A 27,462-nucleotide genomic window follows, 5' to 3' on the forward strand; every position below is an offset into this window, starting at 1 on the left:
AGCTAGACTTCCCCTGAAAAAAGGATACAGCAACAGGAAAGAGCACTGTAGGACTCAAACAGGTGGGTAGCGATATCCAGTCTCTTCGAATCAACAGACTGCTGGTTGTTGACCAAGGCTAACTTGTGCAAGTGTGGAATAACAACTGGAAAAGTAAATACAGCAATAAGTATTTGAAACTGCTTTCCACAGACTTGTTTAGCATTAAACAGGTGCCATGTGGCAACTGCAGGCATTTGAAACTTCACACATCAGCCTGGAATAAGAACTGCAAACAATTGCTTTTGATGGGATTGCCCTTGCACATTTAATGGATTGATTCAAACTTGAAATAAAAATCTGTGGTAGCACCACCTAAAATAAAAAAGTACCTTGGAGTACCTCTGAAATAATAACAGTTTACAGAAAAGAAAGAAAAACCCCATCAATGTAACCAGCATACCTATTAGCTTTTGGACAGAGAGAAGAAGACTGCATCTTCCCATGGATGCAACTTACATTCGTCTCTAAATCTGGGCTCGGCATTAGGTCCAACTCTTCCAAACGTTTTTATAATTTCTGTATGTAAAGAATGTTGGTCTTGATACTGAGGGTCCTCCAGGAATGATGCCAGCTGCATTTTTACTCTCTCCAGAAGCTTAAATATTCCCAGAGAAATAGAAAGAACACAAAAGAATCAAGATGCTAGAAATTGTTATGATCAGTTCAGAGTATGTTTACAGTTTTCTGTATTTCAGATGACAGATCTTGAACTTTCTTCTAATTTACAGATTTTTTCTAAGAGGATGTTTCAAACTCTTCAATGCACCTCTATGTTTTAAAGACTGTTACCAGGGTTTTAATCTGATCTCATTTTTTCATCTGTTTTTTAACAACAGACAGGTGCTCCCATATACTTGATTTTTCCTCCTGAGATTTCCTTAAGTCTGATACTCCCCTCTTACTTAATAACTAATAACTACAGAGTTTTCCTGTTTAATTAGAAACCAATTAATAGCATTTTTTGTAATGTATCTCAGTTAATAGGTTGATTTTTTTTTTGCAGAGGACAGAGATGCAAAAGTAACTATCATAAAATCAATGGAATTAAAAAGATTCCCTCAACTAAAGGCTAGAAAACCAAAAATGAGATAGGTATTTAATTTGGATTCAAACTTGAAAAAAGTAACATTTTATGATACATTTTGGAAGGTGCTATCACCTCTGTACTCTAAGGCTTATCATAACTAGTGCAATAGATACAGTAATTTCTGTGTGGTAACAAAACAATATTCTTCCCAACTGATTATAGGCATGCATTCCAAGCTGCAAAATTCTAACTTTTCCATCGTCCAAGTACGTGTGAGTCATCACTGACTTGACTCACATTACTCACATTTCCTCAAACACATTCTTTTAGAATATGTTGAAATTACGGGAAGAATGCAAGCTCTGCAAAAAGCTGCAAGGACGTACAGAAGAAATTTGATTGCACAGCTGTTACATGAAACAAAATCCAGTTTTCTACTGTTTACAGGAGAATCCTAACTGTCTTCAAAATTCTTATCTATTACCATAGTAGCATCATTTAAAAAATGATGAGGAATTGCATCTCTGCATTATCTTCAAGGAATACTTTGCTAATGTCATTATGTCTTTCAGTGCCATCTTGGACTAAATCAAGGGCTAAACAAGCAGATATGACTGGAACAACAAGAGTCTTTTGCTCTTCTAAAGTATTTGGGAGCCAAGCAGGATACCCTAAAGCACCTAAAAAAATACAATATACAGAAGTACAATATGTGGATGTTTTTGGTCACTCTTTTAAAATAGAACTATTTCATTTGGAAATAATGGAATTAGATTTCACAACTGTACTGGAGAAGGTTTTAAAGAAACATTTTGAGCATGGGATTTCCCATCTTCTAGCACAGGCCTCCCCTCTACTTATCTGTCTCTGTTTGTTTATGTTTGGTTGAGATTTAGAAGGAAATGTTTTTATTAGTTACAAGGGTTGGTTTGTTTAGAGAGGAAAAAAAAAGGCCATTGCAAAACCCAAAAGCACTTTGGAAGAGAATATGACAAAGAAAGAAAGAAAGAATTTATGACTTGCCCTTTCTTTTATTCTGTATTTATTAAAAAAAATCATCCTCTTATGCTACAAAAACACAGGTGACAACAGGTGTCTTACCTCTCTCTGAGTAACAGTTTCCATGATGGTCCCAAAAGCAGGGATTGTAGCAATCCTTACTGAACTACAATGGAAGAATAGGGTCTTTAAGATGTATTCAACACTAAGAACAAAATTACTTAAATAAAAATTTTAAAATTAGTACTTTTAAGTTACATTAGTTTCTAGCAATGACAAAGGGGGGAAAAAAAAAAAAGCAGACCAGGAAAAAGACAGGATTAACTCAAGGTCTCAGTCTGAAACTCACAATTCAGGATCACTGGACAAGGTAACAAGGGCCGGAGCAACCCGCTTGCCAACTAACGCTTCACTCATGCCTCGAAGAGCCAGCTGTAAACCAGTCAACATGCAATAAAAAATGCTTTGGTAAACGTGAACAACTGGGTTAGCTGTGACTGAGGATGGGCAGGCAGACTCTTGGGGTTGTTCTTGGTTTAGTCATCCACACAAGACATTAAAGCCACTAAGACTCTATTCATGCTGGAGCATCTGTTAGTAACAAGTTGTTAGTGAGATTAGCAAAGCATCCCTCCTTAGCTGGAAAGAAATACCACATCAGAATGTCCACAAAATGAAGTGACACCATTGTATATCAGACATAAGATGCAGTCAAAACTACTTTGCATTTCATTAATGCCGGTGATACCTAATTTTGCAGTAGCAAAGCTGATAGCATTACAGAATAGTAGTATCCAGCTTTCTACCAGAAATGATGTAAGCAAATTTGAAAACTGAGAACATGATTAAATATAAACAAAAATTCAATTACATGGATTTAAGTTTTCTATTTAAAGTTTATTCAGCATTTTTATACAGTTTAATTCCAAGTGTTGCAGTAAACCTTTTTATTTAGAAAGAAATGATTTAAAGGTTACTTTCTTTTAAAAGGAATTCAATTTTTGTTCAGCTAGATTAAGAGACATAACTGATGGTTATTTCTTTCTAAGTATTAAGAGGGATGCTAGATATATAAGACAGTCAGGGAACTTACATTTCAGGGTCACTGGAGAGAGTAATGAGAGCAGGAACAACTCTCTGAGCTACCAGAGTTTCATGTACCCCCTTCACCAACAGCTGAATGGTCGGAGCAGGGGGGTATCACAGGTGATGCACGGAAAGAGTGAGCACAGTATCATGGGAAGAAGAACGGCAAAACCAAGAGAGAGAAAGAGAAAACACAAAAAGCAAACCAAAATTAGAAGCTAAGCAAATACTGCTACACTAGAGCTTCATAAATGCAAAGGCATGAAGAAAGCTAAAGTGGTCTGGCAATCAGGACAAACATGACAAATTCAACAATACAATGTTTTCTTTATTTTCAGATATTTTAAAACTTGAACTCAAACCATGTTTTATTTCAGATATGATTATAACTATAAATAAAGTTATGTATAATTAAGTACTAAAGTGATGTCAATTTGAATTTGACGATTTCATGTAAATGCTGTTCCTAGCTCTACACAACAATATTTATCATAGTAGGTGGCTGTCACATGCAACACAGAAGTCTTGACTAGGCTAAATGTGTGTAATTTCCCCACACTGAGTGATACATCTCACACCTTGTACAACGAGACAAACAGCACCTTCCCAGATGCCAAAATGTTTTCCTGAAAATCATTCAGGACTCCTTGATATTTAACAACCGTCCAAACAGCATGAATGCTGGTCTGTGCAGGGAGAAAATGGAGAACCCTTGAACTAGAGCCAGGAAATGTATTTCCTCAAGTCTTTTGGCAAACTAAGGAAGAGATGTATTTGTTGCAGTGCATCCCAAACGTTAAAAGCTTGAAATCACAGTAAAACTCATTATCCATGAACACAACAAAGTTGTTTGAATCCAGATGTTCCCAGGTGATATTTTTACATTACCTATGTAGTTATACACAAGCCTTTGCTGCATACACCCTTTACATGATTTCTTCATATGAAAACCTACTGATTTTCAAACCAAGTTGCAAACTTTTTTCATATTCAACAAAGTGGTGGGTTTTGTCTTAATTAATAAAAAGAGGAATGATTAGATATTTCCATTTTGTGTCTCATGTAAGGAAGTCTGCATGTATTTGCTGGTTTTAGGAGATGAATATAAAAATCTCATCTGTAAGTTTATATGAGAAATATGAAGTGTCTTTTTAATATTTAGCTACATTCTGATTACTCATATTGCATAATGAACACAAATTAAACTCTAAGCTATTCCCCTGAGAAAAGCAGTAGCTGTCAGTATATCAGTACCAAAACCAGACAGTATTCACATCTTCTAACTAAAGAAGATTTTACATTCTGCTATTTGTTAGAGCATTCCTGCTTTATCAACTCTGAATTTAAATCAAAGTAAGCTGAAAAATATTGGAAGGAACATGACTTTTCAAAAGCTTCTATATAAAGGAGTCACTCCTATTAAGCAACATTTATGTGTCATGTATGTGTGTGCATGCATGAGTGACACAGACATGGAACAGAGTGTGGCCTCACAGACAGAAGGAAGGACAGGGACAAGCTGTGTAAGAACACAAGACAGTATCGCTGCAAAGCACCTGGAGTAGCCAAGTTGCAACATCCTATACTTGTTATTCAGAAAGTATTAGGATGTCAGCTCAACTACAACATTTTAACATTAAAACATTTCACAATTATTTACATTGGCAACAACTCCAAGTGCCAATCTGTTGAGTTCATGGGCTACTCTTCAAAGAGCTGTTAAGGACACAGCTCATCGTTTGCTTATGATGGTTTTACTCTCATATATAGCTTTACTAATTTTCACATTTATTAAAATAGAGAATGCTTACAATTTTCAATCTTGGACAAACAGAGACTTGAGTTTTCTTTATGAACCTTCATTTAGAGAAAAGCCTAGCAGTTATACAGTGCTTTGAAAAAAAAAATCAAACACTTGGGATTTGTATAATTAGCAAATAATTTAGAATGATCTCAGCTTCATTCCTGTCTGGTCTGCCACATTTTTAAGTATGGTAAAGCATGGAGAACAGATGCATTCCATCATACAGAAAACAAAGCATGCTTTATAATACAAGTGTCATTCTGAAGATGTGTCCCTAGCCCTGAACCCAAACAGACCAGCAAAGAAAGCTGATTTATAAGTCAACTTAGACTTATTCACATTCAAATCAGAGCAATCAAATCTGTTTGCATCAACATTCAAATGGGAAGCTGCTGACTACAAACATTAATTCAGAAGCAACAGGAACAGCTGGGTGGCAAAGCCATGTAGCAGCATTAAGGTTAGAGTGAGACAGACAATGTAAATTGTTATCTTTTTTTGATTCCTCTAGATAATTACTTATACATACTACAGCTTAAAATAGTAGCACAAAGCTTCCAGCCCCAAAGAAGCAAGGGAGTGGAAAGGCCCCACATCACTTCTGTGTCCTTCCGACCCTTAACAGGCTATAAAGGTTTGGTAAAGCAGTCAGGCCTGCAGTCTCTGTGCTGCTCAGAATCTTCACTGTTCTCAAACAGCTGTCCTGCAGGTCACATACTCTTCATCCTATTTTCTAATCACTGGGCTTTGCCATTCAGCAGCCTCTGAGGTTACAGAAATTCCTCAAGTGATGGAATCTTCCAGCAGTGAAACCAGCTATTACTACCTCTTTGCACAGGTGACTTCCCAAATTTACATAATACCATGTATAAATATGTATGCCATGGCTATCCAGGAAACAGCAATATGCTACTATTTTCAAGTAAGAAAAGCAATTAAAAGAGAGCTGCCTAGGCTTTGGTAAAAATTGAAATATGCTAAGAAACAAGATATGAAATAGCATGCATAGACTGCCTAAAAATAATCAACATGCAGCTGAATTTGAAAAGAAGCTGCAACCAAAACAACAGCCTGTTGTAACTGAGCTGTTTCATACATTTGGCTAATATTTATTAGGGAAAAAGAGCTTATTATTACAAATAGGATATAAAAAGTGCTTTTGTGAGAGGGAAAATATGCAAATAGATTGTAACAGCATCCAAAAATTGCCATTTCCTTTTTAAAAGGAAGGGCAAAAAAAAGCCAGCAAAAAAGGACACTGTTGGATGTTTTCAACTGAAGTCTCAGGATGGAGCTTGTTGTGGTTGTTTACTGCTGTCTCTGCTCTGACTTGCTGAGTGTCACTAAAGAAAGCTGATGGATATGTTAAGTGCTCTTTTTTTCTGAGGCAGACTTCAGATTTATTTTTGCAAATGGATACAAGATGTCAGGTTCAGCTAGAGGTCCCCTCCAAAGCTATCCAAATGAGACATATATGGAAAAATGCCCAAAAAAAAGAGAAGGAAAAAGTAATGGTGATTAGAAATATGTGTTTCTAACATGCAAAGAACAGAAAGTTCTCTTTGTTCAGCCAATGGAATATGTCTCAGAATTTTGCATATGCCTTTTAAACTGAACATTTGATGAAACAAAGGCATGATGTGAAAATAAAAGCAAACTTACTAGGTATACATTTCAGTCTTTATTCTGACCAAAATTTATAGATATTAAGGGAAAAATTAAGCTGTCATTATGAGGCAAGTAAAACTAACTGTAAATTCTTTTAACATTCTTTTAATTTCTACAAAAACTACAGAATTATATTTGTGTCTTCACCACCATATCTGGTACAAAGAAAACTAGTTTGAATTACAATGCAAGTGCGTTGCATGAGCATACACAAGACCTACTGAAAATGTTAAGTTGTATATTAGACTACTGATGATGTGTTGAATAGCAAAAGCAGAAGTTAAAACTCAGAGATGCTTATATTTAACTACAGACCTATAGAAAGATGTGCTGCTGAACAGAGAACAGATACAGAAACAGCTGAACAACGACCTCCTGCTCCATCACACAGTACACAACCTTATTTAAGTTGTTTGCAATTATTAAGAATGTAGAAACATTGTCTGATTTGATCCCTGTTTTTTAAAATATACTCTAGTATAAAAATAAAAAATAAACTCTAGTTTTTAAAAAGTGAAAAACAGTTTGGACAGCACTTACCTCAAACATTCGAGCAGCTGTACACCGAACAAGAGCAGAAGTATGGACAACTCCATACCACAAAACAGTTAATAGTAGCTCATGATAAGCTGGGTTTGCACTAGAAGAAAAGTTGGGCAACTGATCAAAAAAAACCACTCCCAAGCCCTGGATGTGCTCTTTACCTAAAAAAATGCAGATTTCAACAAATCTAAAACTCCAGCATTTATCCTTTCTGAAGGATACAAAATACTTATCTCATTCTGAAAGACTTACACCATGTTGCAGTCCAGAAAATATGTTCCTTTTACAAGTTAATTAAAAGAACCCAAGCTCAACTTCAAGAACATAATTTTCAATGAATTGTATTAAATGCAAATACATATCTAGAACAAATGACAATAGCATGGTAAATACAAAATTAATTTCCATTGTATTCTCAATGAGTTATTTTTGTGGAAATTTTTTGTTTGGATTTTGATGTTTTTCTTCTGCACTTCATTTTTTTTTTAACTGCTACATTTTTAACCTAGAAATTACATTTACAGCAGGGGAAAAAAAGCAAGTATACCCTTTATTCACCCAAAGCATCACATTTATTAAAAATTACAAATAGATTAGCAGCTTTTTATTAAAAGCTTCTAATGTATCTAGATGTAGTTAACCCCAAGGTATATTCTTTACCCTAGTTCCACAAAGGAAGCTTTCAGGCTATCAAGAGGAGCATGGGACAGTGAAAGCATGGTCATTACATCTTCTAGGAATCCAACTAACAGCTTGCGGTCTTCTTCCTGAAAGAAGGGAGGAAGGGAGTTGATCACACAGTGATCAATGTGCAGGAAGGACTGCTGAGGTTATGATGGCAACCTACAGCTGCAGAGGACACAAACTATGGAAAAGAATAAACGAGATTAAGCATTTAACAATTTTCTTAGGAATTTCAAAAATGTGTTTAAAGAGCCTTTCAAAGCAAACACACAAGATGGTGTTTCATCTGCTAAGCACATATTCATGCATAAATTCTTTTCTTAAAGAAACTTCTAAGAACAGTACTTAAGCACATTTATGACTACTGAAAGTTTATAAATCATAATCCACAAAAAATTTGTAAGATTATGAAGACTTTCTTTTTTTTCCTATAAGATATGTGTGTACTAGACCTTGGCTGCTCATTGCTGGAAGATTAGGTAAGATTTATAGTGTGCTTGTTTTAGTACTAGGTAACATGAAAATTTTAAGACTCCCACTAGGCTTCAAATGGCAATTTACCTGTTTCAGTACTTGTTTTGCACCATGATGTTTGTCAAGTTCACAGTTAAATGGCTGACAACCCATTTCAGGAACAACATTAATAGAGTTTTGATAGAGGGGCATGGTAACACATGATCTAAATGTCCATCACCACCTGACTAGAAAACTTTGTAAATGTATTTACAGCTGCCCATTCATGTACCTATCTTCAACACACAAGAACAGTAAGTTTTCGATGAACGCAGTAATGTTTAGGTATTTTTTTAAAATAAGTTTCACACACTACTATACAATAAAGAAACAGAAACCCAACCTACCTGAATATAACATGTAAGGACCCCTGTTGCATAGATGGGAACTGTGGCTTTTGTTAGCACTCCATTTCCTGCTGTGGAATCTAATGAAACACAGTGAAGAATTTTGGTTTTATACATACATATGAGTATAGAACATATATATTATCTATACTAGACTTACATATGTGTATTTAAGTATTATGGATTCAATCACCTTTTGATATATACACCAAGAATTTATATGCATATCTACAGAAACGTGCTTAAATAATACTTAAGAGGTATTTGGATTTGAGATTTTTTTTTTACCCTACACACAATCTACAACTTCAGAGCACTCCATTCAGATTAAGACTAGATTTTTCAACATTTCACAAAGATAGCAAATTTGAGAATGGCAGCCTCACAATGTTATTTGAACAAAAGAATGAAAGTTTTTTCCTGTTGCAGTTAAGATCAATTTATTTCAGTAAAAAGCTACTTACCTATGTTTTCTTCAGACAGCCTTAAGATTTCCTGGAACTGTGGTTTTACCTATGCAAAGGATGATTAATCTCATGTAAGAACTGGTCAATGGTAATTGACCTGTTACCAGTGTCAATTAACTTAGAAAAATAAAAAGAATTGCAAAACAAAGAAAAGAAGTCCCCCAAAACAAAACAACAACAATCCCCTCTCTGGAGATAGCACATACTGCTAAAAGAGTTTTATCTTTAGCTAATCCTCTCATGTTTGACAATTTCCCTTGAAGTATTTTTAAATTTTATTCAGAAGTTATTTTATTGAGAAAAATGATATAATTCCTTGATAAAAATGTTTACATACCACCTACAAAAAAATATTTTAGGCTGGGAAGGCATCAATTTCAAATTTTCAAATCAAGTAAAGCTGGAGTACTTATGTACACTGCAAAGAGTGAACAGTATGCTGCTCTGAAGAAAGTTGTTAAATAACCAGAATTAGGATGATCTCTCCTACTCTCTCTGTCATTCACAAAGGAAATATGAAGAATATAGTTAAAAAAAAAAAAACGTGTCCCTGGTTGGGCAAGACAGAAGGCAATTTCAAAATTACCAAAACCAGAAAAGGACACAAAGACAGCTCTAAAAATAGCAGGTTTAAATGTACTTATGGAAAAGCATCAATGTGACATGAAAATATAAATGGTCACAAATTGTGAGTGTTCCAACATACTCTAAGTATAGAGAATATATGTTATCAAGTGTGTAGAATATTTAAAGTAATATCTTACCTTAGTGTTTGTAAAAATTTTCCCAAATGTCCTACAAAGTCTCCAGAAAAATCTAGAGAATTCATGGACACAGGCAGTTGATGCTACATTGATCTTGCCAACTATTTCTATAAGCTGTGGTAGCCTAAAAATCAGAAAACAAAAGGATATTGAACACTACTCTGACTTTTTGCTTTTGTCCATTTACATTTGTGTAGATTTATTGCTTATATTAATAAATACATGCACACACAGAGCACTACTGGTTCTAATAAAGTTAGCTACATGTTCTGTGCAATTCCTGACCTGTGAAGAAAGCAAGGGTTTAAGTGCCAGAAAAGTCTGACCCATATTTTCAAACATCTGTTGCTATCACGAGATGGAATACAACAATCTTTACTCCACAAGAGAATTAACTATACTGATGCAAAAATAAAAGAAACAAGTTTTCAGAGCAAATAGTTACCTACATGTTCTGCTAGACTCGATATTTTCTGAATAAAATCAAAGGCAATTCAGCACGAAAATTAAAATGCCTAAAGTAAATGAAAAGCTTTCCTCTTTGGTAATTCTCAAATGCAATCATTCATAGCATTCTTATATTCAGTAATTGTTAAACACGACTGTGTATTGTATTTGCAGGGAAACGCCCTGACAAAGGCAGGAATAATGAATCTGACTCCTTGTTCTCAGAAGGCTAATTTATTACTTTATAATCCTATATTATATTAAAGAATATATACTATACTAAAGAATACAGAAAGGATACCTACTGAATGCTAAAAAGATAATAATGAAAACTCATGACTCTTTCCAGAGTCTGGACACAGCTTGGCACCAATTGGCCAATGAGTCAAAACAACTCACACCGGAGACCAATGAAACAATCACCTGTGTGTAAACAATCTCCAAACATTCCACACATAAGCACAACACAGGAGAAGCAAATGAGATAAGAATTGTTTTCCTTCTCTCTGAGGTTTCTCAGCTTCCTAGGACAAAAATCCTGGGCGAAGCAATTTTTTCAGAGAATGTGAATGCCACAGACCATGCTTAAGAACTATTAATTTTGACACATTTTAAAATTAGGTATCCTAAGACACAAATTAACTCACAGCTGATTGACTACCCATAGCAGAGTCTCCCAGCCTGTGGTGCCCTCATGTTCCAGCTGATGATCGTACAGCTGCAACAGCACCGCCAATTGTTCGCGGCTTCCAATGATGACAGCGACGTCCTGAAGAGGCGACACAGGTCGGGGAAACCTAGTGACTGTAACAGCAGAGAACAAGCACTCATGAATGAAAGATGATGAAAATACCACAGAGGTGATGTCAGAAACAACAGCTAAGAAACTGTGAAACTCATTAAGTGCCTTCTCTACAAGGTTTGCTTTATCAGTTTGCTTTTTAAAAATCAGTGAGTTAAAGTCATCTTTGAAGAGATTATGTAACCCTCAGTTAAAAAGAGAAAATACAGGGAGATTATGTTATTATTCTTGCCAGCACAGCTTGACCAAGGTCAAACTCTGCCTGACCAACCTGGTGGCCCTCTATGATGGATGACAGTATCTGTGAAGAGGGAAGAGCTACAGATGTCACCTATCTGGACTGCTGTAAGGCCTCTGACAATCTCCCAGAACATCCTCTCCAAACTGGAGAAATACGAATTTGATGGATCAGCTTCTCAGTCAATGAGGAATTGACTGGATCTCCACACCTTGAGGACAGTGGTCAATGCCTTAATGTCCAGATGGACATCAGTGACAAGTTGTGCCTCTCAGGGGTCCATACTGGGACCAGTAGTGTTCACTCTCTTCACCAATGACAAAGGGATTGAGTGCACCTTTGGCAAGTTTGCAGATGACACCAAGCTAGTGCTGCAATGACACACCTAAGGGACAGGATGCCATCCAGAGGGACCTGGACAAGCTTGAGAAATGGGCCCATAGGAATCTCATGAGGCTCAACAAGGCCAAGCACAAGGTGCTGCAAGCACCTCTGCTGGGTCAGGGCAATGCAGGCTGGGGGATAGGAAGGGACTGAGAGCAGACTTGGGGGTGCTGGTGAATGATAAAACTGGACATGACCCAGCAATATTTGCTTGCAGACCAGAAAACCAACACTATCCTGGGCTGCATCCAAAACAGCGTGGCAGCAGGATGAGGAAGGTGATTCTAGCCCTCTGCTTCTCTCTCATGAGACTCCACTTGGAGTGCTGCATCCAGCTCTGGGGTCGCCAGCACAGGAAAGACATGGACCTACTAGAGCAAGTCTGAAGGAGGGCTACAAAAGTGTGAACAAAATGATAGAGCACCTTTCCTATGCAGAAAGGCTGAAAGCTGTGCTTGCTCAGCCTGGAGAAGACTAGGCTGAAACCTGAAATTTTTGCATTTGTTATTTAAGTAACAGCCACTCAGAAAAAGTGCTCATCTTCAAATTACTCAAGTCAGACAGATGAGCCTTACCATGGCATCCATTTTCAAAGGCGTATCAGACAGTAATGTACCACTAGCTACTATCCAAATTCTCCTTTGTTACCTTTCCTTTGCATCTTCACACACAGCACTATTATCAGCACAGTGGCAGGTGTTACCAATAACATATTTAAAATATTTGCAACAGAAGAAAACACTACACAGGCTAGGTTTGCTGATCTAAGGACAACTTCACCATGAGGCCATTCAGTCATGGAATGGTTTGGGTTGGAAGGCACCCTAAAGATCACTTAGTTCCAACCCTACTACCATGGGCAGGGACACGTTCCACTAGACCAGCTTGCTCAAAGCTCCATCCAGTCTGGCCTGGAACACTTTCAGGGATGGGATGGTCTTCTAGGATATTACACAGATAGATAACAGATGGTGATGCTGCTGCATTATGCTGTGTTTTTCCCACTCCATAAATTTGTAAGAATTGACTGAATCTGAGGCCAGCCCTCCTGAGCTATTATTGGCTATTAATGGAAATCAGTTCTTTAGAAACCTTTAGGAAGTACAATTAAAAATTGCTTTGCTTTCTAAAAGCTTCTTCTAAGAAGTAGAGAAAAATCGATTAAAGCTTTTTTGTGATAATCAGGTATCTCAAGCATAGCAAGGGGTGAAAAAAGGAAGCATTACTTAAGAATTTACTAAGGCAGACCAATATAAAAACCCAGAAACTAATAATTTACCTTCTATTTGTGGTACTTCTCCCTGAAGTTTAGCCTTGCTTGTAAAAGGTGCGTTCTGTAGCACCAGTGCAAACAGAGAAGGAATCAAAGACTGCAGGGCAGACAGATACATGTGGAGCTTATGTTCATCCAAGCCATGTTCTCCTTCCTGAAACAAACAGGACATTAATTTGGAAGTTTTCAGTTTGGAAGATCTGTTCCCTAGGCATGTATTCCCTGGCAAGGCATCAACACATCTGTGATGAGCTTCTACCCAGACACACTAATTATAAAGCAATTTAGCCTAATCATAAGCATATTTTGCCACTCTTAGGTCACCTCTACTGAAAAGATTCAGGCAATATAACCTTTGGCATTTAACAGTTCATCCTGATGAACAGACTGATATTTTGAAAGAACATTTTCAGCACATTTTGGAAACGTGGATCCTTTGCCTCAGTGACCAAGGCATCTAAACTGAATAAACAAGTCACCTGTACTCTGAGAGCAAGCATCTTCTTTCAGTGTGTTAGATAGTTATGAGGCCCACAATTTTTCCAGAACTTCTGAGTTATCTATCGAATGAAATGTGCAAACTGGATCATAACTGGAAACGACCTAACTTAACCATTCAAATCTACTTTTCTTGCTTATTTAAAAAAAAATGCAGTTTACCAAAATCTACACAATTTAGACATGGGGCAATGCTATTAGGATATAAAACAGATCAGTATTAAAGAAGAGCATGCTTAGTTTGGGGGAGGTTTGGTGTTTTTCCTTGTTTTGTTTTTTTTTTTCTTCTTCCAAAGTACAAGTGAAGAATACAAAGAAAATTCTCCAATGTAGAAACAGTTGAGTACATACCCTGAGCAATTTTTCAATTTTATTAAGCAGTGTAGGTATAAGATGGAACTGTAAATTTCCCAGTTCTGTTGTCCATGCAGCATAAGCAGGTAAAAATACCTGATGTGTTGCACTAACCACACGTTCTGAAGGGTCTCCTAAAGCTGAAAGCAGCAGTTCAAAACCCTGGTAAAACACAGTAAAGAACGCAATTATTTCCCAAAAATTTATATACACATTTTTACCACTCTCCCTTCAAAAACTCAAAGAGAAAAGTTCTTTATTTTTACTTATGTGAAACATTATTGTTCAGCATTAAGCTGAACTACAGGTAGGCTTTGTTGTAGCAAACGAATCTGTATTAGTAAGTGATGATGCCAAACTGGCTAATAATATCAGATGGGCAGTGAAGTGGTACATTCTTAAAGGTAAATTATGAACTATTAGAGCAGTTTCTATATAAGGCTTACACCTGAAATTCTATTTTTTTAAGTATCTGGAAATATGCAAGAAAAATGCAAGAATTTAAACAATCATCTATTATTAAACCACCTCTTTCATTATTTATGAAATATCTATAGAAAGCATTTTACACATACAGAACTCAAACCAAATGATGATACCTGTTGATATTTATCTGGATCATCAATATAGCCCATAATGATGCCAAGGCTTTTGATCACAGCTTCTCGTACCAGATCGGCCTTATCTTCCATTAGCATTTGTTGCAGCATGGAAAGTACTAATGAACTACGAATTTCTTTCTGTTTGTAAATGAGAAACACATTTGTTAATGCCAATGAAACAAGAAATGTGGATAATAAAAAGTTGCCACTTCTATTAGTGCTCACAAACAAAATCCCTTCCTCCAACCATAAAATCCTTTATGAATATTACATGTTCAGTTTTCACAAGAGAAGATGAATGAATATAAAATGTCAGTAGCTTCAATAGAAAGGCTTTTGTCCTGCTAAGCACAGAACTAAGGTCCCTTCATTTGCATGGAACCAAAAATAACTAACAGCAGTAAAACTACTATAGGCCTAGACTTTAAGTAATCACTGCATTGCTCAATTGGAGAAATTGGGTTTTAATTTAAGTTCCCCCACTCTTTCTCTGAAGCTTGAAATTCTAGTTTATCACTGACATAATTTCACTGCTTCTTCTAACTGGCAGCACTCTTGATGTAACATTCCACGGTGTCTGAAGAATGCTACAGCTGGGTGCCAATTCGTTTTTCATAGATTGTTTCCTTAATTGGTCCTAACTATCTTTTCTTTACCTCATTTTTAGCGAAATGAATATTCATATTGTTTTTAGAAACATTTTATAGCTAGATTAACCTGTATTCATAACAAACTATCTCCTTCTTAAAGTGACTTAATCTCATGTGTGATATAAAGTAGAAGACAATGTGACTGTCCGTGCATAATATACACACTTGGTGATATTTAAAATTATAAAGAATGCTTACATTATGCATCAGATTTTTACCTTGCTTTCCCTAGCAGGTATTTGGAGTCTATTAATACTTACTGGAAGGTAAGGTGCTAGAGCTCCACAGGATTCTGCTACCAGCAGCCGTCTCTCTGGGTATTTGTGGTTGATCTGGTAAAGAGAAACAGATGGACTGTTTGCTTTGCAGTAACCAGCATTCAAAATGTGGTTAGAGTGAACTGCAGAGGGGTGCAGTTCACCCCTCAATCAATTAGCACTGATTGAGCTCACAGAAGTTGCACCTGGGTACTAAGCAGCCTCAAATTCTTGCACTGAGGCATAAAAGTGAGGCAGCTGTCCTATAAGACATAGCTTATAGTAGGGAAAGAGTCAGAGAAGCACATAGGTATGTGAGAAGCCATATAAGCAATAAAAAGGAAAGCAGCGTATGGGCTGCTGTACTCTAAAGAATCTGCATAACTCCTGAACTGGCACTACAAGAAATACTTTGTCTTATGAAGACTTTCAGGAGCACTGTTCCTCAAGAGCTGCACAAGTGCCCTCTAGTGCTCTGAGCCGAGCAGTGTAGCAGAGCTGCCCAGGTCTTGCTGAGCAATCACAGTCAGAAGAAGATACCTGTAGAAGCCTAAACACATTTGCATTCTATTAAAGTTCAGCATAAATATAGTCGCACCTCTAAAAACAATTCATGTTACCAAAAACCTCTTGATCCTGTGATATTTCCCCTTTCTACTCAAAAGCTGCTTGAAAATTCTGCCTTACAGAATTAATATTTATTATTGACACTTCGGAATCAAGCGCGCATTCTGGTGGAGCCAGGTTTAGTGGTTGTAATGGTTGTACAATGAAACAATGAAGTATTTCAATACTTTGTGAATAAAAGAGTCTGTGGTACCATGCTGAGAGTAAAATGTGAATTTTTTGATGCTGTCAGATAAAATAGGATATGCAGCATTTGGTGCAATTGCTTCTTTCTTGCTGTGTAGTGTGTAGCCTTGGTGAGGCAGTCATCTAACAATGTAAAAAGACCAAAGTACTCACTGTCTTCTTTGTCTCTATCTTGAAAGACTTGTCTTCAGTAGTCTGAGGTCCCTAAAATCCATGCCAAATTCTGGCACCAGGAGGACCTTTAGCAGAAACTAGCAGGCCAGGAAATATTGAAGAAATTTGACATACACTAGTCTGTGGGCCCTGATGGGGATGTACCCATGAGTGCTCAGGCTGATATCATTCCAAGAACACTCTTGACAATTAAAATGTTGTGGCAATGGGGAAATTCCTGAGGAGTGGAAGAAAGCAAATGTCACTGCTACCCTCAGGAAGGGCAAGACAGAAAACCCAGTCAAACACAGGGCAGTCTAGAGCAATTGGCCTTACAAAGCATTTCCAAACATCAAAGGATGAGAATGTGGCTGGAAATAGCCAGGATGTATTTACATAGAAAAAATGACACAACCAACCTGACAACTTTCTGAGATGACTGGCTCAGCACACTCAACAAAGATGCCTGACTCTGACTGCTCTAGTATGAAATGACTGAGAACTCTCTCAAGAATCAAGTGTGGAAAAGATGATTTCAAAGAGATTTAAATTAACAAATTGTAAGCTTCAGGACTAAACTGAAGTCTCAAGCATGGGAATGTTCTTTGAGTGTGTCTATCATTACTTTGCATTCATTCATCAGTAGAGCACCTGCAATAATGTTTGGAGTATGGAGATGAAAAATATTATGGACAAGTAAGAGGCTGCTTTAAAACCTACTAGGCTGTGAAGGTGGTGAGGCACTGGAATAAGTTGCCCAGAGAAGCTGTGGATGCCCCATCCCAGGATTTTAAAGGCCAGGCTGGATGAGACTTGGAGCTAATGGCCTTTAAGGTCCCTTCCAAACCTTCTTTATTATTTTATAAAATCTTTTACTTATGTGCCATCTTTTCAAAAGCAAATTCCCCACTGACAGCATAGACACACATCATCTTGCGGAGCTCTGCCTACCTGAGGGAAACAGCAATGACTGGTTTCAGCTGTTTTTTATTGCCATTTTATTGTAGGGGTTCTATATTGTTGCCTCTTACCACAAGAGTTTCATACACTCATGGTGTTTCTCATGGGCTGCTCCTCAGAGCACTGACCCTTTCTTCTTCACAAAGTGGCCAACTGACTCCAGTTCCCTTCTCAACCAGCCACCCCACTCTTATAGCACTCTTCTTCTCATTGGTTACAGCTGTGGCCTGTTAAAGTCAGGCCTCTTCCTAATCTTTGATAATTGGCTCAGCTGCAACTCCTTAGGGGTAAGATTACTTCCTGCACTATATTTTCTTATATTCTATCCCCCTACAGGTTTTAGGTAGTCTAGCATGGCAATACAAATATCACCGTGATATTACAAACACATACTGGAGGAAAAAAGACTGAAATTTCTGTCAGGTTTGTGTTCAGAGAAGATGAGTAGCCCTTGGAAACTAAATATAACTAAAATGTTTATTATTATTTATTTTCCTTTTGTCTTTAGTAATTTTGGAAGCCAATAACTGGTCACCAGTTTTGAGTGACCCTTTTAGCATTCACAGAGCCTTCAACTAAACTGAGTCAGTTACCAAATTTTACCTGCAAAAGAGCAGGTAGAGAGTTTAAAAAGACTAGCCTGATAACTGAGCTCCACAATGTATCAATGAAAAGGATGAACTTCCTGAGGGCCCAGACCTCTGCATCTGTAAACAGATTTTGGTTGGAGACCAAGAGCAGGAATCCTTTTCATGATTTACACATCTACTGCAAAAAGTAGAAAATTATGTTTATACTAAAGTTCCTTCTATAAACTCAAGACTTGTGACCGTGAGATTCAGCTGGAGAAAATTTCAGCTGGAAAAAATAATGACCTGTTTCCAGTACTGCCAAACAAAGTCTGGCAAACTGCATTAAGTGCACTATGCCATATGACTTGGCAGTCTGAGATGCTCTTCTTGTACAGTTGGACTCGTTTCTCTTTTGCTTCAGCAATTAGCAAGAAGTGGATGAGAAAAATGTGCTCTTCCTGAGGTGAGATAGTTTTTTTTCAATCACAGTTTAAATTTCATGAGGACTAAGAAAACAAAATGTTGCTTACAAAATTAGGCAAAAATACAGAATTCTTTGTATGGCTCTTTCAAACTACTACTGTCATGAGACCTTCACTTAATCAACAGATACATCAGTCATTCACAACAAGCACAAATGCTGCATATAATTTCATACTTCTACTGTCAGAAAGCATTAAGGTTATTAAAGCTTAGACTTTATTGGGAAACACAGATTGCTGTGTTATGCAAGGAACAGTAGCAAACTACCAGACCAGAAAGACTCTGCCATCAAAGCAGGCATTCCCACTCCGTCATGGCTTAGTTATTCATTGTCTTCTCAGGCAATGAGAACTCCCTTTCCTTCCCTGTGGTAGGAAAATACAACAGATTTTCACCTGAACTCATGTTGTTCTGCTTCCATGCCTCAGATGAAAAAGTAAAAACATTTCTGTTTGGTTGTTCAGTTATTTCTATTAATTTGGAGTATCTGTGAAAAAGATCACTGTGATTCTACAAGAGATGTAAACTTCAGGCTCATCTCATCTATGAGAGACTTGCTTATGAGTACTTTGGTCTTTGATTTTCTCTTTAAGAATTTAAACTAGTTGGTGTGGCCACTGCTCCAGGGACTTAATACAACATTAAAAAAATCAGCAAATAAAATCTTTGAATGAAAATGGATTTCCAACAGGCTGGAAGGCAGAGCAAAAATTATAAAAGTACCTACCTAGCAATATGTTAACGACACTGATGAAGAACATGTGCTTATCTACACTTCAATATAACAAGCTTATTCAGGTACAAGCAGGTAACTAAAATCTCTCCAGATAGTCTTTAATAAGCTTTCTGCTACTGAGGTGTTTTTAATATTAAATAAAAATATATATGATGAGAACAAAGAACATGCAAATATCTTTCTGAAAACCAAAGCCAAAACCTCTCCCTTGAACAAGTAAAACTCAAATTTATGAACTTCTAACTGATTTTGGAGCATAAAGCAAACAATAATCAGTTACCTGCTCCCAACACTGTGGTAAAAGTTCAGCTTCTACACGTGTTGGTCCAACATGTCGGGCAAATGCCACACACCCAGTCAGTATCATCTGTCTGAAAAGATAAATGTAAAGCTTTAACCTGTTTATAAAGTTTTATAATATATAACATATATTCCTTAAGTCAGGAAAAGCACATGCTGACAGGCAATAGGTAGTTGTCTGCAGTCAAGATTTCACACCATCCACACTGACTTATAGACTAAATATTAAATTGAAAGCTGCTAATATCCCTGTTCATTGCAGGGTGGGGATTTGCTTACATAACCTTCAAACATCCCTTCCAACCCAAACTATTCTATGATTTTTACCTTGTTTTATACTCAGAATGCCTTTTCCAAAACCTTGCAGATCCTCAACTCCATAAACTAGTTTGAGAATCTCTGATTTGGGTATTTCTGATTTTCTAAAGTCTGAGATTGGGACTGACTAAATTTCTCATTTAATTCTTAGTACTGAATACTGTCATGCAGTAAAAGGATCTAAATTACCTAATACTATCATACTATCAGTATTTCAGTGAAGCAAATTGATTTTATTTAGAAGCATTTGTGAGATTTAATGAACTTTCTTCCGAGCAAGCAGCTTATTTCTTTTATGACATAGTTTTGCAACCTTTTGACATGCAAGTTACTGTCATCTCACAAAATACTGAACTTCACTCTTGTGAGAAATCTTCTAAAGCCCACTAAAAAAAGGAAAGCAAGTAATCAACCAGTAGGATCTACAATCACCTGTTATTTGTGTTCATATTCTTATACTTTTTTACCTTTCATTAAAGTTTGCAAGAGATTGCCATTGTTCCATTAATTTTATAGGCACAGAGGTATTTATAAAATTTCAGTAAGACTGTATTAAATTGTCATTTGTGGTATTTTATTTAATGACTGTCTATCTTCCTAAGATGTTTTTACTTCTATTTTTCCTGTTGATAGGATTGGAATAGTACCAACTTTGAATGCAATTCACCAATTCTATTTACCTTTAGAGGCTACATGAATTATTAAATACCCAGTTTCAAATGATAACGTGTGGACATGAAACTCAATTTCATCACTTCCTCAGTAATACTGGGACACCACTCAGAGTTTATTATTATTCCTCTGTGAAATGTAAGCCAGAATTGTTACCATTTTAGTGTAATGTCTAGACTCCTAAGTATTTTCTGTACCAATAGCATCCCCTTAAGGTTGAAAGGCAGAGATTCTGCTGGTTATCTTCTAACCCCTTAGAGAACATACCCCATCAAAAAAAGACTCATTCACTTTAAGAATTTTTTAGGAGAAAGATCCTATCAAAAAGTTGGGTTTTTTTTATCCCAGCATTCTTTATGCCAACAATCAGAGCAAGCTCTTATGTGTTGTGTGCGTTTGGGTTTTTTACCTCTCTGTCACACTGACAGAACTAGGCCTTTGATTAAGGTAAAAAGTAAGGAGAAAACAAAAATGATTAGGTAAGACTCAAGAAATCAACAGCTGATAGCAATATGGAGACAAAAGCCTGTGGTAATTCTCAGTTCTACTGCAAACAAAACAGGCATTTGAATTACTGTCTTTGGTTCTGTACACTGCACCTAATCACAGAATTGGGTAAGAGAATATATATTTTTAAGACATTAGAAAATAGCAGAACACAGTAATCACTTGAAGTTTTCTGCATTATAAATGGGATAAAACAAAATATTTTTTCTTACATCGAATCTTTTTTTTAAAGTTCCATGAAATCTCAAAATTAAGCCAGATTTCTTTCTGCCCTACCTACCAAGATGAGAATTTGAAGATATTTCAAAAATATTTTAAAATAAGATTTTAAATATTTTATTGCAACCCTTTTAACAGCATATAACAGTCAGCATTTCAGGGAAAGGAAAGTTGTAAGGATCTGAATAAAAGGCGATTGAAGCAACCTTTTAATCTTGTCCTATTAGAGTCAAACATTAAACTCACTTCATTATGACTCCTAGCCTCCAAAACTAACATAATTGTACAAAAAGGAGGTTATGTGAACACATTTTTGCTCCTTTGCAGAAGAGAATTTGATAGGCATTTTTAAAAGTTGAATGGAACATTAATGAGCAAAGCCATGATGATAGAAGTGGCCTTGTCAAATAAAATGTTAGTGTACAAGACTACAGAAATATGCCAAACACCAAAATGCATCTCACGTGGGCAAGAGGTATAATCCAGGCTTTCTGCATAATCGTTAACATACTTCAGATATTGGACATTGTAAAACAAAATATTGCTTTTAATGGGTTAATTCTTAGAAATGCAATGTCACATTTCAGTCTCTCGCATTTAGCACATTAAAAATGTCAACTAATCAACTGCCACATCAAGGGACAATGTAGTAGGCCTGTACAGTACAGCAGAAAGCAAACAAGTAACGAGATAATTAACATCATCGTTCTGGTGATTAAACCTGAATGTCTTTCCTCACTTCATATTGCACAAGACTTCTAACATATTATTTAAATGTATTTAGATAAAAACAAAGCATGCATAATACACTTCCATAGAAATCTATAAATATAACCCCCCTTAAATTCTGAAAAAGTATGTTCTATTTAATTACTATTCAGAATATCTTTTATTCATGGAATCTCAATTGGTTTTCCATCAGATTATGGCACCTTCAAAAGCAATTGTTATTTCTATGTGTGCAAATGTATAGTATGTATATGCATGCTTTGTCCTAGAGTTTATGGCAGACTATTTTTCCCAGATTTCTCATGGAAACAAGTTATTATTATATATAAATCTCTAATTCTGAACAAAAATGGAACAAATTCAAGGAAAAAAGATTTTTCTTCTTTCTTTAACTGCTGGAATAGACACACCTAATGCACCTATGGGGGATATGAGAAATCTACTTGATAGGCCACCAATCCTGTAACAAATTAATCACAAGAGACTCCAAGTGACATGCAATTTCCTTCCCCTTCAACCACAAATTATTTTAGCTTCTCAATCTACTGGGACATTTAAAACACTTCAGAAGCAGATTTCTAATGACTCTGAAGTAGAACCAAGACTGCATCTTTTTGTAATTTCAATCTACATGGTGCCACTATGCTACAAGTTACTTTTGTTTAAGCTTTTTTTTTTTTTGTCTCCAAAGCCATGGCTTTCAATTATACCTAATCTCTAGATTTTACATGAGAATGGTTTAAAAAGATGCCTGAACACTTCAGTTTTGGAGAGTCTCCAAAAGAAATGCTTTCCACCTATTTGATAAAGCCTATTTTGTCTGAAGACAGCGTAGAGCAACAAAGGATACAGATGCTTTCCAAAACATCTCTAACAAAAATAATGGAAGAGCTACAGATTGAACACAAAAAGTGGTTCCACAGTTAAGAGAAGGAAACATACCAGCTTGGGTACTGTCTTTCAACCTTAAGGATATTTTCATCAAGATCAGTATAAAGTTTTCCTGTGCACTAGGGAAGAATTAAATTTATAGAACAAAAGGTGTAATTTGTTTCAGAAGCTTAACCAAAATAAAACAACGTCCTTAACACTTGTCAGACCTAGATCACTGCTACACTCTTCTGACTTTTTTACTGCCACCATATTAATGAGCCAGAGGTAGAAAGAGCACTATTTTCCCTAAAGAAATGTGGTGGTCATCTGAACAAACATGTAGATCACTAACACAGATTTTAAAAGAAAAGCTGTTTTGATTTCTACATCAACCAGTGCTAAGAATTAGGATGTTAAAAATCATTTTAGCAAAACAGCAAAATATTTAGCAAAAAATTCATCTTTAAACAGAAAAAGGAACTGAAATTACACTCTATCTTACAAGCACACTCTTACAATTCAGTAAATGGAAGTACAGATCATGCAAAGGAAAACTCCTGAACTTGGCATAAATTTGTCAACACTATATAAGCAAAACACCAGCTAAACAAAACCTGTTTAATATCACCCAATAATATCCAATTTTTACAAGTTCTGCTGCTTGCACAGACAAAAAAGTTCCTGCTTGTCCCATATCACACAAGCGCCAACACACCTTTGCTCATCGTCTGGTCGTTTGATCAAATTGAACAGTATGTGCAGAAGCTGATCTCTCTCTTTGGGTTCAGGATGGAGGCAGGCTGTACACAGTATGAGTGGGATCAATTCCTAAAAAGTTGTGGGTAGGGGAAAACCAAACAAAGTAAAATTGCTTTGGGCATACATTCATTTACTGCACAAGAAACTAAGATAATCTAAAATCACATAACATCAAAACAGTTAGAAAAGATACTTTGGAGTCCTGATGTCTTATTAAGTGACTTGAGGAAAGTGAAGGTCTACAAAAGTTAGAATGATTTTCCTGCTAGGAAAAATCAGGGGAGAATCAGCACATAAAATGAAAAGCTCTGCAAAGATTACAATTAACATATGCAGGTCACCTGTAACCAGAATTAGAGGACAATCATGGTTTCAACTGTTTTCACTACCTACTGAACTGAAGCTCCACAGACAACTATGAAATAAAGCTCCTATGAAAAAATGCCAAGGAGTTAAAGATTAAAATTTCAAATTAAACACCCACATGGTTTTGTGCACAAGTTGGAAAAAATAAACATTGAGAAACATACATTGGTAATGGTGACTGCAGACAGATTTTGTGTTGACTGACAATTATCTGATTTTTTGTAAAGGTTCTATGATTTTTTTTTCCATACAAAAGTGATCTCTGAAGCTGAATTTTCTTTTTGGAGTAATTAAAACCCCTTAAAAGAATAAATTACAAAGAAAATACTGTGTAAAACATGGAGAGAAAATAGAAGGATCTTAATAGTGAAGGCCTCCTCCTTTCTAAATATGCCTACAAAGCTCATGGTATTCATTCCCAGAAGAACCAAATGTTTCTAAAACATTGTCTGGAAGTCCCTTCCCTTGACCTTGTTGATGTGAGCTTTTACTCCAACTGAATTTGAAAGCCAGACAGTTTTTAAATGATTTAATATCTTAGAGACAGAAACATCACACTGGGAGGTCAGGAAAAAAAGAAGAAAAAACCTCAGTGTCTGGAAAAAAACATGGGCAAGTAATCTGGAGATTACCTTGCACGCTTGCTGTGTACTTAGGAGCAATTTTCAGCAGAAAGACTTTTTGTGAATTATTAAGTTGAGACAAATAAGCAGGTGACAGTGGGAAACACATCTAACATTAGTAGGAGAAATTATACAAAACCTGGAAAAACCTGTGGTTGTTTAGAATGACTTTGCAGGGAGGTGCAAATTTCTTCTTGCAGATATTCAAAGAGATCTAATCATGATGTTCTTGTGGACCTGTGGAAACACCACTGACAACATCCTCACTGCTCAACCTGTATTTTCCTAAACAGCCCGAGCTCTATTTATATTAAACATAGAACAAGACTCCATTTTAGAGCAGTGCCTAAGCTAGCCAACTCCTGACAAGCTTTTTTTGTCGTTTTTTTTTCATTTTACAAGAATTCTACTCCATGTGCTATTTTCCATCTCCAAAGATGACCAAGGCACAGCCTGAACTGTGTTTTAACATTCTGTGACTCTGGAAGATATACTGGCAATATTCAACTCAATTATGATACAGATTAGAGAATTTATGACAGAGGAGACAACATGGAAATATCCTACCTATCACTTAAAAAAATCTAAAAGGAGAGGAGAAATGAAAAATAAATTTGAATACTTTGAACATTTCCAGTTCTTAAATACTTTTTTAAGAGTAACTGGGGTTGTTTTTAAATAAGTGTCGCTCAACACAGCATGAACTGAAGACCTGCATTAAAGGAACTTGACAAATTAAATTGCATGAACAACTAAATAACTTTCTTCAGCTGAGAGCTTCTTTCCCTCAAGAATCTTCATGTTAGACCTCATTATTTTTACTTGAAATTTTTGCCCATTTAAAGTTATGAGAAGTCTGAGGATTTAACTTATTTAATTTATCTTTTTGGACTGCACAGAATTTTCTCTCCTGCAAATGCCGCGTTAATTCAAAAAGACTTGAAAGAATATTTCTAAAATAATATCCGCCTCAACACCACTCTAAATAACGCTACTTATACATTAAACTAACATCTTTTAAATAGGAAATCTGATCGCAATTTGTAGATACAGAACAAAATTACTACTATAAAGACTAAAGCTCACTTAAAAACTTAAAGCTAAATATACATCTGTTACTTTAGTGAAACCTAACTTTCTGAAATCTACTCTAAATTCACATTATTCAACTGCTCTTGGAAGTATTCTTAAATACTCCTATGAAAAACTTGACAAAGAATATCCTCCATGAAATGGGACATTAATGGGATTTTTGTTTCATCTACTGAAACCAACACATTGATTTCACTTCCTTAGCATGTTTGAGTACCTACTCAAAAACCTCAACTGCTTATTCAGAACTACTGCTAGATTTTAAAGCAGTACCATGAGGTGGGGTATTTTTAAGCTTCTTACAGAATTTAAGGAAGTTAACATGGTCTTTTTTCAGCTGAGTCTATGTGAAAGGAAAACACCTGAGAATATTCACCTAGAAACTACTGCCTTGTGTCTGAAAGGTAATGAGTAACCTAACAGCATTGACATGGGCAGATACAAGGCTGGTTCTTTACCTTGCAGCAAGCTGGTTATTCTAGCTGATGGAATTAGCTGTATTTTCTCGTCCATTGGTCACATTCTCTCATGCATACTATGGGAGAAGAGAGTGTTCTCTGCATCGCTGCATCAGGGCTTCTACAGCTCCTTCTATTAACGGGAGTGGAGAAACAGTGAGAAGTCTCACACAGTGTTTTCTGTGCTCCCTAAAGCCCTCAGGGACACGAAGGTAAAACTGGAAGCAAAGGGGACTGTGGGACCAGAAGAACAAAACTGCTCTACAGAGGGATCAAACAGGTCAAGTGAAGTCTCCCAAAGACTTATAAGGGGCAGATTCTTCTCAGGACATGCAGGAGCATTAAGAAAAAAAACAACCTACTGGTAGGTTTGAGCTCATTTCTTCGTGGTGCTAAGGGTCACGCCTTTGCTGTAGATTTGTTTTACAAATCTCAGATTTTTCGTTCTTTAAACCAGCAGAGAAGCAATACAAAGCAGCAATTTTCCAATAAAACATGGTAAGATTAGTATTTGGCTGTTTAGATTCAAGAGAAAAGTTCACAACATGGTATTGGAGACTCTATATATTTATTAATAATCAAGGAGTGGACTTCCAGTACTATTTGAAACACTCTGCATTCCTTGGGAAGGAATACCACTTGTGCTGACAGTCATAAAGCAAGAAGTTAAGTTTCAAAAAAAACCCAACAACTCTCCCTCTATTTAATTTGGGAACTTTCCTAAACATTCTGTTCATCCCCAAGTCCTTGTTTTCTCTTTTGCCTTTGAGTTCAGAACATGAGTTTTGGTAGTTTGTGTTGGTGTTAGTCAACAGGAGTGACTAGTGACTCATGACCATAGCAAGAAGAGTGACTTCCAGAGCTTTGATACTGTTTTCCCATTAGATTCCAAGCAGACTCATATCGTAACATTGTTGGCACTTGCAGCTTGATGCAATATAACATTATGTGTGTCACAGGTTCCACCTCTCCTATTGAAAAGCCAAATTCCAATGTGAGGCAGTTTATACCTGTGAGCTACCCAGATGCAGAATGGAGAGAAAGAAGATATTTTGGTTTTACTGTGAGAGAAGCTACATACAGGTGACTGACAGATAATGCTCTGAGGCTGACCTAACACACTGCACAGGAGAATTGAAACAGCCCATCTTCCCTCTGCTCTGCTTCTCTGTAACTCTCCATGTAGGTCTCTCTAAAGAAAAACTCACATTTTTCTCACCATAGTATCTCTGGACAATTTCTTCCTAACTTACAACAACTTGTTCTACTACCTTTGAAAGGGATTCACTATTTGAGTTAAGTTATCAATAAAGGCAACATTTACATGGACATACAGAGTAGCTCGCTCTTCATTACAGACAAAAGAACATGGATTTTTAA

At 36.3% G+C, this 27,462-nt stretch overlaps 1 protein-coding gene across 2 annotated transcripts in view; it reads right to left on the reverse strand.

Annotated features, from left to right (window-relative positions):
* The window catches only part of RELCH (RAB11 binding and LisH domain, coiled-coil and HEAT repeat containing), a 76,933-nt gene that overhangs the window by 10,825 nt on the left and 38,646 nt on the right, over nucleotides 1–27,462 (reverse strand). For both annotated transcript variants that reach the window (XM_066559329.1, XM_066559321.1), the window contains 16 exons: nucleotides 23,500–23,612; nucleotides 19,447–19,537; nucleotides 15,453–15,524; nucleotides 14,540–14,680; nucleotides 13,938–14,102; nucleotides 13,095–13,242; nucleotides 11,039–11,195; nucleotides 9,945–10,068; nucleotides 9,178–9,226; nucleotides 8,714–8,793; nucleotides 7,830–7,936; nucleotides 7,167–7,266; nucleotides 3,162–3,244; nucleotides 2,171–2,234; nucleotides 499–637; nucleotides 29–145 (listed from right to left, as the gene is read on the reverse strand). In XM_066559329.1, coding sequence (XP_066415426.1) covers nucleotides 29–145; nucleotides 499–637; nucleotides 2,171–2,234; nucleotides 3,162–3,244; nucleotides 7,167–7,266; nucleotides 7,830–7,936; nucleotides 8,714–8,793; nucleotides 9,178–9,226; nucleotides 9,945–10,068; nucleotides 11,039–11,195; nucleotides 13,095–13,242; nucleotides 13,938–14,102; nucleotides 14,540–14,680; nucleotides 15,453–15,524; nucleotides 19,447–19,537; nucleotides 23,500–23,612 — 1,750 coding nt within the window. The remainder of the gene's footprint in view (nucleotides 1–28; nucleotides 146–498; nucleotides 638–2,170; nucleotides 2,235–3,161; nucleotides 3,245–7,166; nucleotides 7,267–7,829; nucleotides 7,937–8,713; nucleotides 8,794–9,177; nucleotides 9,227–9,944; nucleotides 10,069–11,038; nucleotides 11,196–13,094; nucleotides 13,243–13,937; nucleotides 14,103–14,539; nucleotides 14,681–15,452; nucleotides 15,525–19,446; nucleotides 19,538–23,499; nucleotides 23,613–27,462) is intronic.

The sequence above is a fragment of the Molothrus aeneus genome, chromosome 1 (genome assembly GCF_037042795.1).
Source record: "Molothrus aeneus isolate 106 chromosome 1, BPBGC_Maene_1.0, whole genome shotgun sequence".
NCBI classification, from domain to species: Eukaryota; Metazoa; Chordata; class Aves; order Passeriformes; family Icteridae; genus Molothrus; species Molothrus aeneus.